Consider the following 14,158-nt stretch of genomic DNA (forward strand, 5'->3'; position numbering starts at 1 on the left):
GTGCTGTGGTGCTTCCTTCAAGGACCTTCTGGCTGCGTCTCTCATCACACATGGGTGGTGCCTGGGGCCATTTCAAATTCTGAAGCTTATCATTTGTCAGTGGCCCAGGATGCTGGATACTGTAGCTATGGCTACAATAGTGCTGTGAAAACTATCTCCAACTCAGAACCATATTATTTCCCACTGAACCTTCGACCCACTAGGCAGCCCAGATTCAAGCCAACGCAGCTGAAGGGCTGGCTGGTACGATCCAGATTTACATGACCAACTCAAGCTGAACATGTGCCGGCTTGCTGGGCTACACTGCTCCGTTTCTTCTTATCTGAGATTAGAGAACTATCCATGTAAGAGCAAGAGCATGTGAGGGCACGTCCTCATGTCAGGCTCTCACCCAACAGTGTCCAGAAGCACCAGAGGAAACACAGATACCCCCACCCCCACCCCCTCGTCTGTCCGGTTCATCAAAGGGATCGTCTTAAGAAGTAACCAGTGGGCTGGCAAGATGGCTCAGCGGTTAAGAGCAGTGACTGCTCTTCCAGAGGTCCTGAGTTCAACTCTCAGCAACCACATGGTAGCTCGCAACCATCTGTAATGAATGCAATCCGATGTCCCCTTTTGGTGTGTCTGAAGACAGCCACTGTGGACTCATATAAATAAAATTTAAAATACATAAATCTTAAAAAACTAACCAGAAAAACTCCTCTGTTTCTCACCAGCTAGAGCTAGGTCCTATGTCCCTTTCCAAATGAGTGCCAGCACACTCTTTCTTATAAAAACAAGTAATTCTCCCTTGGGTTTGAATATCACTTCTAGGAAGAAGCCAAGATGACTCAGGTTAAGTATAATCCAACAGAAAGAAGTGAGTAGGGGAAGAGAGAGAAAGAAGGGACACATCTTTGTATTTTCTGGCTAACTCAGTTCCTCGAACACAATTGCATATTTTACATAATATAGTGTGTGCAGGGCTTGAGGGGCTGCATCAGGGCTGTAGTCAGTAAATTAAAAGCATTTGCAGTGAGAAATTTCACAATGCCGTTAACAGCATGCTATAATTACTATTGGTAATTGGCTATTACTAATACTTAGGCAGAGCACACTAAGTGCCAGGCACCTTTCTAAGTGCCTTAAACACACTAAATCATTATCATCTGCTACTCGTGAAGGCAAATACAGACAGCTTTGGGATATTCATGCCTTTGTGATGATTTACTTATTTTTATCTCACGTGTGTAGGTATTTTTGTCTGCCTGTGTGTCTCTGTACCACATGTACAGAGTGCCCTAGGAAGCCAGAGTCCCCTGGAACTGGAGTTACAGATAATTGTGAGCCACCATACGGGTGCTGGGACCGGAATCCCTGTCCTCTGGAAGAATGGCCAGTACTCTTAACTGCTAAACCACCTTTTGCAGCAATAATATACTCATGCCTTTCTATTGTCCCTTCCCACATTGAGCCTGGGCTTGGTGGCTGTGATGATTCACTTTGGGGGTAACCTGCTGTGCAGTTAAGAAGCCCTGACTAGAAGCCTGAGTGAAGAGAGCCCATATATAGAAAGAGAAGGGAAGGTGGGGGTGGGCCATCTTGGATGTTTTAATCTCAATTGAGCTTTCTACCAAATGAAGCCTGTCAGCAGCCTTTGTCAAATCTTTATAAAGAGTAAACCAGCATCCCCAGCCGCTGGATTGTAGGGTGGTTTGTTACACAGCAGTGGAACAGAAATAGTTGTTCCAACAAACGTGTGCAAGTTCCTCAGACAGTTTTTTTTTTTTGAGAAATTTTATTATTTGTGATCAATGAGAAAAGCTCACGGTGCAGTTGTGAACCTGTAGTTTTCATTCACTCCTCTGACAGTTATGATATTCACTACCTGCTTTGTCCTGGGCTGTGTTTTTTGTGCAGGGACATTGCAGGGGAGAAACATAATACTTTATAATTTATGGCCAAAGTTCATCCTCTTTGATGCTGCATTAACAAGATCAGTAGTAACCCTAAATGTATCATTTCTTGTTTTAGAATTTACTATGTATCTTCTTCATCTGAATCTGATGTCACTACTTTTGCAATGCCTCAAACAGGGCCCATTCCTAGGTAGACTTTGAAGTCAAACTAACCTGTTCTTAAATCCTCTCTTCCTTCTTTACTGCTTTGGACCTCAGTTTCTTTGTATTTGGATTGGGTTCAAGAATTCCTATCTAAAGCTACCACAAAGGTTACAGGAAGACCACCAGTGCTTGATAATGTCTGTGCCTTTCTTTCTGCCCTTGTACACTGGCTATCTATAACCAATTCATGACAATTTTATCAGAAAGCATTTCATAGGTGGCCTAGTATTATTCTGTTGCTGAGATAAAATTCTGACCAAAAGCAACATTGGGTTTAAACATTTGGCTTACCAGTCCATATCACAGTCCATTGTTAACAGAAATCAGGGCAGGGACTTGAAGCAGAAACCACGAAGAAATACTGCTTTCTAGCTTATTCAGGTTAACACTCAGCTAGTGTCCTTATACAACTCTAGACTATCTGCCTAGGGAATGGTGCTGCCCACAGTGGCCTGGGACTTCATGCATCAATTAACAATCAAGACAATCCCCCATAGACACATCCACAGGCCGGTTTGCTCTAGGCAATCCCTCTACTCCCTCCTCGGGCTGTATCAAATTAACAGTTAAAACTAACTAGGGCAATGGACATCTGATCTGAACTCTTTTCTCATTCTCCAGGATGCAGATGTGAATCTGCCTATACTGAGTCCCCTGTGCCTGTCCTGATTTCCTGATTCTTTGCTTTGGAAGGCTGAGTCATGACCTTCACCCACAGAGCCTTTCCAAGGGTTGTCCTGTACATTGCCTCTGTTATTCAGGCCTATGAAGCAGGTGTCCTTAGTCTCATTTGCAGTCAAGATACCCAAGACTCTAAGACGGACTTATACAAGGTTACAAAGAAAATTAATAGCCTAGCATGCTTCGCTCAGCGTGGTACTATAGCATGCTTTGCTTTGCAAGTGTGGTACTATATACCTGCTGTCTTTAGCTCCTTGCATGTTCTGAGCACTGCCTGCCTGCTGTATTCTCCCCTAGTGCCCCACAGCATCTCACAAAGAAGCTGCTGATGTGAAACCCAGAGCATCACCAGAAAAGGGAGTCCAGCAAAGTATTGCTCTTCTTGCAATTGTGTATGCGGATGGCACTAACACTCACCCAGGAGCTGCTGACATCTACTCAACTAGAACCATGACTGGCAGGAAGGGGACTAACCAAGGTTTTTTTGCAGTGGGCTAATCTGACTCTGTCTCTCGCTCCACACAGCCTGGCTTATGAGTGGGGAGAAGGTCAAATTATAGACTGATAGCCCAGAGTGTCTCCTGGGAAGACAAACATTGAGTAAAAGTATTCAGAGAGACTTGAAAAGCTTAGGGGTGTGTGTGTGTGTGTGTGTGTGTGTGTGTGCTGTGATTTTAGATAGAGATAGTCCCTCTGCCACTTCAACAGTTCTGAAAGGGATTTTTCTAGATCAAGATTATAGAATTCAGAAAATTTAGACAAGGAGAGTGTAGAGATAAGCCTAGAATGTTCTACCTTCTTTCTTTGTCTAAAGGACAAAGCTACATCAAATAGTTTCTTAGTTCTCTCCCAGTGTTTCCTCTAAAGCCCACTTACACATGTGTCTCTGACCACAGACACCCAATGCTTGGTCCTCAGTCCCAATTCTACCCATGGGTACCTTGTGATAGGCAGGAGATGTGTTCTTCATCTCTGGTGTCCACCAGTGTTTAACTCTATCCCTGGCTGGAGGCCAGGCAGTAGCTGACTAATTGCCACGAGCAGTCCATCACTGAACATGACTCAATAATTAAAGGCCTCATACCCTGATTAGTCCATTTGTCACTATTGGCCCAGGAGTTATAATTTTACACATGTAAAATATGTGTGCTGTGCATGTGCATATTTACCTGTATATGGGCACACATGTCCCACACCTCCACATTCCATGCCACACGGGGACAACAGGTAGCAGGGGAGTCATAGTGGGAGGGAACAGAGGGCAGGGAGCTATGGACATTGTTTACAATTGCCTGTCCTTGGTGACTTCATACAGATCACTCATTTCTAGTCTGTATAGATTTTAATTTCCCTGCACACACCATGCTGGCACCAGAGGCAGATGAAGCTGGTCTTGATTTGCAGAGCATTTTACTCATTGAGTGTCACATCCTGGGTCAGGAACAGCTCTACCTCCCAGGAGGACACAGATACCACAAGCAGGATAAATGACAAACCATCACCCTGGTGGTCTTTTAGTGAGGAAGTGTGGCCAGGCTCTGAGCAAACAAGGGAGAGGCCACTTGCATCAGCCTGAGTGGAGACATTGTGCAGGAGACAGCTGACCAAGGGACAGCAGCTGACCAAGGGACAGAGGATTTGCTCGGCTGCAGAACTGACTTTGCTTTTCATTGCTGCTCATGTCCAATGAGGATTTCCCAAAGGACCACCCAGACTTGGCTAGAGCCACTTAGAATGCTGAATCCCTTCCTGGAGAATAGGTCTTTAATTTCTACTGTAATGAGCCAGACATTGACTCCTCATCCCACATCCTTAAATGCAAATACAGAGCTCACTTGGAGGTAGAGAGCAGTCGGCATGAATTAGCCCATCCAGGGTACAGCCTTTGATTGAGACCAATTACTTCACCCAGCTCCACTTCATTTCCAGTAGAAAACCTACCACTAATGTCTTTGGCTACAGCCAGGCACTGATGAGGCAATCAGGAGGAAAACAGATATAATAGACACAGGATCTCACAAAGGGTAGGAGAGGAAGTAGGGAAGGCAGTGGGCGGGATATGTTCATTCACTGTCTGCAGACTGTGCCAGATACTGTGCTGGGTGTCTTTTAGGCTTTTGTACTGAGAAATTAGAGTATTGCGGTATAAACACACACACACAGGGGGGGGGGTGTGACAGAGACAGAGAGACAGACAGACACAGACACAGACAGACTCAGACACAGACAGACACAGACACAGACACAGACACAGACACAGACACAGACACAGACACAGACACAGACACAGACACAGACACAGAGCCCAAACCAGCAGCCAGTGAACCGCCACATAAAGCTGTGTGCTTCTGCAAAGATGCATATTTGCTGTGGCCACCGGGAGATTGCCACATCCAATGTGAAGTTGTCATTCTGAGTTCTTCCCTGTTTTAAACCCTTGTGGTGCTGTTGGAACCCAGGCAGAGATGGGAATAGAACCAGGTCTCTCTGGCTTTCTTATCTTTGGAATCATTAGTTCAGCTCTTGCTGGTAGCATCTGCCCTCCAGAGAGACTCACACTCAGTCCAAGGTGTCTAAGTGTGGACTTCTCACATTCTATCTTCCTCTGATGGGTTCTCCATTAGACCTGCGCTTTCTGTCCTCTTCCCTGTCCTTAGTACTTGAAGAAAATCTCTCATAGAGAGAGAAGGGGAGGCATTACTGCTTCAACAAGGCAGAAACTGCTGTTCAAGGTGCCCAGTTGTGAACAGAGTTCCTTATTTGTGCTATTAGGAAAGCCTTATTTTATCTGTTTTATGAACGACAAAGCTGAGTTGAGGAGATAGTAACTGCTTAGTGTCACTTTCTGACCTAATGCTGCTTTCTCTCTACCCCCCCGGGTAGAACATTAAGTTCGCAGAGTCAGATCTCCTAAGTGATTGTGCAAACTGCAGGTCCAGCATGGGAATTATGGAGAACTTCTGAAACACTAGAAAGTGCAAGCCCAGATGGCATGGTCACGGTAGTACATGAGCTCTGTTCTGAGGCCATAACTCATAGGCTGATTTCTATAGTGAAGAGTGTTTCTACAAGACAGGCGGCAATATATTTTCAAAATGAATTACCGTCTTACTGTTGCTTCTGCATAGCAGTTTACGGTGATCACTGACAGCAAGTTGCTATAATTAAGGTGAAATTAGAATTTGCAAACCTAACAGGTATTGCTGGGGCTTTTGTTTGTTTGTTTGTTTTTTGTTTTTGCTTTTCTTCCCATTTATCTTAAATAATTTTGGTTGGAGCAGATGGCATCACCTCCCCAGTGTTCCACACACACTCTCTCATAGAGATAATGCAAGATTCCATTGACCTCTTTCAGTTCCCTTCTTTGCAGTGAGGTCTCTTTATGTATCCAAGGCTTGCTTTGGAATTTTAATCTTCCTGCCTCAGCTTCTTCAGTGCTGGGTTTATAGGACTTTGCCAGCATATACAGTCCAAAAAAATCTATCTTTTCATTCCATTTGTACTTGTTTTATATTGGCTCCTTTGTCCCTAGAAGTGATATTCATTTCTGCTAATGCATAAGAGATGGGGCTCCGGACTTGGTGCTAGAGGATCTAGCCTTCGCCTGATGTGGCACTTTGTAGTTCCACAGCTAGATCCCAACAGTCTCAGGGGCAGTAATGGGAAAGATAATACATCCATGACTCAGACTCAGGATTGTAGCCAATCTGATTAGCCCCGCTAAATCTTGGTGTCTTCATCGTTGATTGTATCAATACTAATTAGCACTACATCAATATTCTTGGCATTGGAAGATTTCTGTGAGGATTGTGCTTCTGAGAGGTGGCAGGCACAGAGCATGTACTCCAGTTCTGACTTCCAGAGGGCTCCAAAATTGTTTTGGGTTGGCAAGATGGTTCAGAGCGTAAAAGAGCTGGCTGTGAGAGGCCTGAGCTGACCCTTCAAGGATCCATGGTGGAAAGAATGAAAGTTGTTCTTTGATCTCCACACATGTGCTATGGCATGTGCCCATGTTCACATATACACATGCATGCAGGTACACACACACACACACACACCCTGAAATAATAAAGACAATTGTTTTGAAGATAAAAATGATAAATGCAAGTACTGTGAAAGCCATCTATTTTAATGGATCACTTGATTAGCCATGGATCAATAGCTCTTGTTGAAGATCCAATACTGAGTGACATGAGAGATTATAAGGAAGAATCAGGAGCTGAACTTACGCTAACATAAGGCTCACTTTCCAGAGAGCCTCCACACTTGAGGAAACAATAGGAGAAAAATTAAAAGTGCCCTTGCCATGTTTATGGGATAACAAGGCAATAATTCCTAATTGGAGCCTTATAACAGGTCTGTGTGATGGACCTGGCTTCCAGAAGATGCCTGGCAGAAAGGTGGGTGTGATGGCTACAGATGGCTCTAATGGAAGAGTCAAGGTGACCAGAGTCACCGCTGTGATAAAGTGGGAGGAAGGCAAGGGGTCTGTAGGTTGTCCTGAGGGGACAATGAGATCATTGAAGATGAACTCAGCCATGGAATAGAAGGAGAATGAGGCCCACCAGGAGTCAGGTGAAAGTCTCAAAGTGTATGTGAGGGAGAGGCTGGGATGGTTTATGCTAGTGAAGACAAGGCAAGAAGGAAGGAACATTACAGAGAAAAGCAATGGACCTAAATGACAATGTTGGAGATGTTGGGGGAGAGGTGATAAAAGGCCAACTAGGAGTCTGAATGTCACTGAGGTTTGAGATAAGAATAGTCACATGAGAAACTTCAAGAGACAGTGGGTTTAAAAAGAGCATGCCACCATCATACATATAAAAAGGAGAGAGAGACCCAGGAGTTCAGGGAAGAAGAAGGCAGGCCAGACTCTTGTAGTACCTCACAGGCATCATTGATACTTTGGTTAGTTATGTTTCTCTGTAGTGGGGAGCTCTGTGCATTGTGGGACATTCAGCAGCGGTTTTGTCTCTATCCACTGGATGCCAATAGCATATCTCTACCCCATAGGGCCATCACAAGCATCCTTGGGCATTGCCAAGTGGTCGTTGGAGGGTAATGTCACCCCTGCTGGAGAAGACAGTGCTGGGGGAGGTCTGTTCCCCATGAAGGAATCTATGGAAATGGTTGGGGACCCTGAGTTCCAGTCTCAGGGGACTCTGCATGTCTGAGATAGGAACTTTGTCATACATTGGATGTCAGGAGTTAGGAGAAAGGTGAGGTCCAGATACACTACCCTGAGCAGTTCAAGGGTGCCCAGATGTAACATCCCCCATCCCTATATCTGCAGTCACAGCACAGAAAAGACCAACTTGGTTTCTTGTGGGAGAAGAAGAAAAAGAAAGTTTTCAAATGATGTATACGCAGGGGAAAACTGAGGCGAAGACGACCTAGGAATCAAACCTGGAGAGAAGTGGGAAGCAGAGAGACAGTCTTAGGATCCCTCCAGCTTTCAGAACAGGCACTCACATCTGCCTACGAGGAGAGGAAGGGAGCTGCTGCTTGACGGCTTTCTGAGGTTTCCACACACGAATCAGAATCTCAGGCGTCCAAGCTGATCAGTGTGTCTCCCCATTGAGATCAGTAAGGATGCAACCGGCTAATCCCACTAAGGCAAAGCTGCACTGCTCCAGGCATAGCCAGGCAGCTGTACACCCTTGAGCTAGTTAGCTCAGCACCGATCTGAGCTCTCACTTCATCCGTGGCAATATGGACTTAGTAATTTTCACGTGGCAGACTTCTTGATTGAAGATTAAATACAAAGAGCCATATTGCATAGAGTAGTATTTAATGACTCTTGGCTATTTGCTCATCTATTTTCTGTCCATCTCTAGTTACTTGATTTACTTTATGACTGCGGGAGTGGGGGATTATATCCAGGTATGGCATCATCAGTGCAGATGTGTTGGCTATGATTGGCATTATAATTCCAGAGAGAGTTTCTGAAGATGTATATTTAAGACATCTGGTCCCCTTGAGACATAAATAGGCTGAATCTTAAAAATGATACTCAGTGTTTGTATTGAAAGTAGAAAGTCCAGTGAGTTACATGCATTTTCAGGCTCCAGATGTTTGGAGATCTATGGCAGAACCTTTATGTAACTGTCAGCATGCCTGTACCTTCTTGGATGCTTGCATGTGAACTTCTGTACCAAATGAGCCTTATGCCTTGCTACTCTCTTCAACAACAGACTCATTTGACTGTAGAAGCTCCAGGAGCCACTACAAGACACCAGGATTCCTGCAACAGCACCTGCATCTCTCTGGAAACAAAACTCTTCACTGAACTGATTCTAGTTAAACATCACCTTTCCTTAGCCACGTGGATAATTTTTACAAAGGGCTAAAGGGCTTGGGGCCATTTTGAAGGCGTTTGGCTAATCAATACCTTGGTTACTAGTTAATCACATTGAATGGGAACGGGGGGACTTTTGACCATTTTAAACATCCGGTAGACAATTTGGGTTGCAGCCTGGATATATCTATGGCTTCTAAGGTAGGCTCTTCTCTTCTTTTACATAGACACTAGCTGGTGACTTCTGGATGAGATGTTTGCGGTTGCTTTCTTTGGCTTGTCTTTGATGGCATGGCACCCTGGGGTAACTGCACAAGAGAAAGTGAACCAGTAAGTGGGCTTTGGATCCTTACAAAACTGGGGTCTTATGCTGGGGATCTAAGACATGGTGATGTTGGCAGTGGGCTGTGGTGGCATGGAAGATAATCTTTTTTCATATTGTTACTAATCCAGCGGGAGGAGTGGAGCAGAGGAGAAGCCAGTTAGTAATAATGAGATCAGCCAGCTATCAATTTCCACTCAGCAGTGGGGTAATGCAGACCACGATGTTTAATCTCTCTGATTTCCCAGTTTTCCTGTCTGTAGATGGAGACTCATAGTACCTCTTCTATAACAGAAGATGCAGATGTAATACAATCCTGGATTTCAAATGTCCTCTGTATATAGTAGGCATTTAATAAGTCGAATTTTTCTTAAGCAATGTGAGACAGTTAAGAGAAAATAGTAAAAAAGAAATCCCACCTTACACTGGTTGAGGGGATATATTTAGGTAATATATGTAAATATTTTTGTGGGTAAGAGCAAGACATTGTAGAGAGACCATTCTAAACCTTTGTTTTGAGGAGACAGCAGAGGTAACATTCTCTTGTGTCTTGCATTTTTGGCTCTTCTATTTTCCTGAGATTTCCAACCTGCCTTCAGATATTTATATTTCATTGTTGAATATTTTATTGTACTTAAGCAGAACCTTAATCTAACCTTTGGGACTTTATTTTAAGCACTCTCTGTCTTTCAAACATTGGAGGCTTAAAGTTATTTTAGTCAAATTCTTATTCGTTGATTTCATTTTGACTCATTAGTGCTTCAATCAGTGGTTCTCAGCCTGTGGGTCCTGACCCCTTTGAAAGGGTTAAATGACCCTTTCACAGGGGATGCATATTAGATATCCTGCATGTCAGAGATTAACCTTATGATTTATAACTGTAGCAAAATTACAATTATGAAGTAGAAACAATTTTTTTTTCAGTGAGGGTCACCGCAATGTAAGGAACTGTCTTAAAGGGGCGCAGTGCTAGGAAGGTTGAGAACCACTGGATTAAATACCACAGTAAGAGAGAGTCCCTTTAAGTAACAGTTCAGAAGGGGAAATGTGTTTTACAAGCAGATAATCTGTAGCTTGTGTTTAAAACAAATACAGTTTTAGAACGTCATAAAATTCATCGCTAATAATAATTAGAAGACCCAGGCAAGAGGTCGATGGTGAAGAAAATCTCAGCTGAGATACTCTCAATTATAAAAGCTTATCATCGTAATCCTTTCTGAAAACCAGCAGAGTCTTGATGTTTGATGAACTTATCAAACAAGACAGTTCAGTGAAGAGGCAAATTTCGCGTTAAGGCAGAGAGATCCAAGTCAGTGCTTTACAAAGTGCTGAGGGAAAAACCATGGCACTCACTGCCAGTGCGTCTGACGTCGGTTTTCAAAATAGAAAGTTACAGGACAAAATCATTCTCCTGGGTTCAAATCCCGGTGCTGGCACTCACTATGAATAGTTATTTGATCTTGAGCAAATGACATAAGTGTTCCGGGCTGCATCTTACACACTTGTGAAACAGGACGAAAATAAGATCAGGGATTAAGTGCTTGCAAGTCCCTAGAACAATGGAACAATGCCCCACTTAAAGCACTCACCAAGAGCTGCCCCCAGGCATGGATGGTGTGGGGTGGCTAGGACCATGGTTAGGGTTGGTTTTTCCATTTGTTTGGATGGTTGACAGCAATCAGAAAGAAGAGATGTACAATGTGCCAGTTGGCTTGGGTCTTCTAGATTTATCCAGATCAATTAGAGGCTTCAACTTTCTGTTGTATTTTTAGCAACAGCACTTGTTTTTTCCTCAAATAAAATTCCACAAGAGACTTAATATGGAAGATGCGCGCGCACACACATGTGTGTGTGTGTGTGTGTGGTATGCCCGCAAATGTTTAACGGTACACATTTACTTTGTAAGCTTATGATTAACATTTGCTTTTTATATATCTGGATAGAAATAGGGTTGCCTAAGTATAAAATCTTAAACCAGGAAGGCTGTTATAATTGGTAGCAAAATCAGTGATTCTCTAGTACAGGTTTTATACAAGTAACAATTTTTTGGTATGTGTTATTTATGACTTATTTAAAACTTGAAATCCTTTCAATTTATTAAGATTTCTTTTATGGCTAAGAATAGAGCATTAGTGGATATTCCATGTTGTTCAGTATACATCTAAATCAATGAAGTCCAGCTAGGCAGCCTATGGTTCAGCTCTTTCCTCTATTACTAAGAGACGGGACAACATTCAACTGTTCTTGTGGGTTTGCCTATCTCTGTTTCAATTCCATCTATATGTGCCTTTCGAAGCTGGCATTAAACACATGTGTGCATATGGGCACACATTCACCCTCATGTTGCATGCATACACACACACACACACACACACACACACACACACACACACACAGAGGCACACATGCACTTACCCATGCACTCATGGGATGGGGTTGGGGTGTTTCAGTACATCACAGCAGGAGCTGTGTGATGAAGGGGGTGTAGAATGGTTCACTGCATAGCAGAGAGGATGCAGGGATGGGAATGTCTGCTCTTGTCTGGCTTCTTTATTTTATACCTTTAATTCTATCAGGCCCCTCAGCCCATAGGATGGTTTCACACACATTCTTGATGGGCCTTTTCTCCTCACTTGTGTTTCCTTGGAGAGATTTTCATAGACATACCTAGAGAGTAGACTTCATCTGGTAGATCTGTTCAGTGTTCTGGAACCCAGTACCGCAGACAGTTAAGATGGGCCAACCCACAGGACTGACTCTCTTGTTGATGATCGTCCCTTTCAGCATTGAAACATGCTTTCATTATCTTAGGTGATTATTTTTAATTTGCAGTTTATTTTGTTTAATGGTAATGTAGTCATTCGTGTTTGCTTATTGCTTGTGTTTGCAATGCAAATGACTATCTAATAATTTATTTTAATTTATATGACCTCATTTTTAAAATGTATCATCATGTAGACAAAGATGACTTTGCTTTATTGATTTAGTCTAATTATGATTTCTGACCCTTTTTTAAGGAGTTAGTTGATTACCCATCATCACCATCACCATTACTTTGTTTTGTTTTTATTTTGGTGGTCTGTATTGAACTGGGGGTGTTATACATATAGATAGGCACTGTTTCAAATGAACTACCACTCCAGTCCACTCTCTGTCTTTTAGTCATGATAATTAGGCTACTCACATTGAATATAATTATTGGTGAAGGGTGGCTTTGAGTTCAGTTTCCTATTTTCTATTTGTCCTATACCTTGTTTTCATATTTCTCTCTTTCTGAGATCATCTTTTAAATTTAGCATCTTATAATTTTAAATGGATAGAGTAACTAGTCTACTTTATTTTTGTTGTTTCTCTGTAAAATGTATAATATATAGCACAAATCTACCACAGCCTATGTTCAAATGATACTATATCATTGCTAATTTTGGTATTTCATCTGTAAAACTTTCTTTGGCATTTATCATAATGCATTTTTGTCAATGATTTTTTTTTAATTCTTGTACTGAAAATGGTGGAATTACACAAGACTTAACATTTAGTTTAATCAACTCCTGTTACAGAGAAAACCTGAGTGCCAGGGAGAGAGGGGAAGACTTTTGGCAATAAGATTTCTCACTTTTATGAGAAATTCATTTCATGAGCTTTGGTGAATTCAATTGTCACTGCATCCTTCCAAACTTGCTTTTGTATTATTCTTTGAATTGAAGACCAGAGCAATTTGGCTCATTCTACAGAGATATGTGGTAGCACAGGTGGCCTTCTAGCCTCTGGGCTGACCTTATCACCAGAACGATCACCGGACTCTCACATCAAGAAAATAAAACAAATTACCTCTTCAAAAACAAGCCCTTGCTTTCATAAGCAAGTCATAGGTTTGGCTTGGAGTTAAGATAACTCAAAGAGTTCCATCCTATCGTTTATACTGACAAAACCCAGAATTTGTCAGGAGAACTGGAGAGACGTAAATGAAGACCTCAATCCCAGAGGGAGCACCCCCCCCCCAAGCATCCAGTGGTGTCATTTCTTCTTAAATAGACCCCTCATGTCATAGATGCCAAGGAAGTGTCAATCATGCTTCCTCTTTTTATTTTATTGCTGTTATGGGTATCAAAGTGTGTTTGCCCAAGTGTCTGGGCCAGAGCCATGTGAATGTTCTCAGCAGTCATCAAGATGACTGGGATTAATATGGTCTTCTAATTAGCATATGCAATTGGGTGGCTGTGACTCAAAAGTGAGTCACAGTAATATAGAGATTGATATTCAGAGTCACTAACTCTAAGCGAGGCATCCAATAGCACTGGCATGAATTATGCAGAAAAGCTGGATGCATGCTTGGAACTAAAAGTGTGTGTGGAATTCTATGTGACTTGCAGATACTTGTTTGTATCACTCCTTTGTTCTTTATTTAGTAAGTAAATATTCTAGATTTAGTTGTTAGATATATTGCTAGGTAGTAAAATAAGCAAATGATATCCTGATCCTCCTGTAATTTACAGGCTGTGGTGATTGACTGAGAATAGTTCTCCTAAGCTCATGCATTTGAATACTTGATCCCCTGTTGGTAGACTGCTTGGGAAATGTTAGAAAGTATGACTCTGTTGGAGGAGCTATGTCACTGATGGCAGACATGGAGATTTTCAAAGCCCACACCATTCCCATTTGCTTTCCCCATCTCTGCATCGTGTTTGTGGATCATGATGTCCAGCCCTGAGCTACTGCTCCAGCACTGTGCCTGCTTACCTCCTGCCAGGCTCC

The 14,158-nt window shown here is 42.7% G+C and overlaps 1 protein-coding gene across 3 annotated transcripts in view; it reads left to right on the forward strand.

The window, feature by feature from the left end:
• The first annotated feature begins 9,176 nt into the window (after positions 1-9,176).
• Positions 9,177-14,158, forward strand: part of C8a (complement C8 alpha chain) — a 62,431-nt gene continuing 57,449 nt past the window's right edge. For 2 of the 3 annotated variants that reach the window (XM_085839126.1, XM_021159829.3), the window contains exon 1: positions 9,283-9,411. In XM_085839126.1, coding sequence (XP_085695252.1) covers positions 9,335-9,411 — 77 coding nt within the window. In that variant the 5' untranslated portion in view covers positions 9,283-9,334. Of the gene's footprint in view, positions 9,412-14,158 lie in introns of all 3 variants that reach the window. The other variant, XM_085839127.1, reaches the window with a different exon arrangement.

This window comes from Mus caroli, unplaced genomic scaffold (genome assembly GCF_978045245.1).
Source record: "Mus caroli unplaced genomic scaffold, Mus_caroli_1 scaffold_6, whole genome shotgun sequence".
Taxonomy (NCBI): domain Eukaryota; kingdom Metazoa; phylum Chordata; class Mammalia; order Rodentia; family Muridae; genus Mus; species Mus caroli.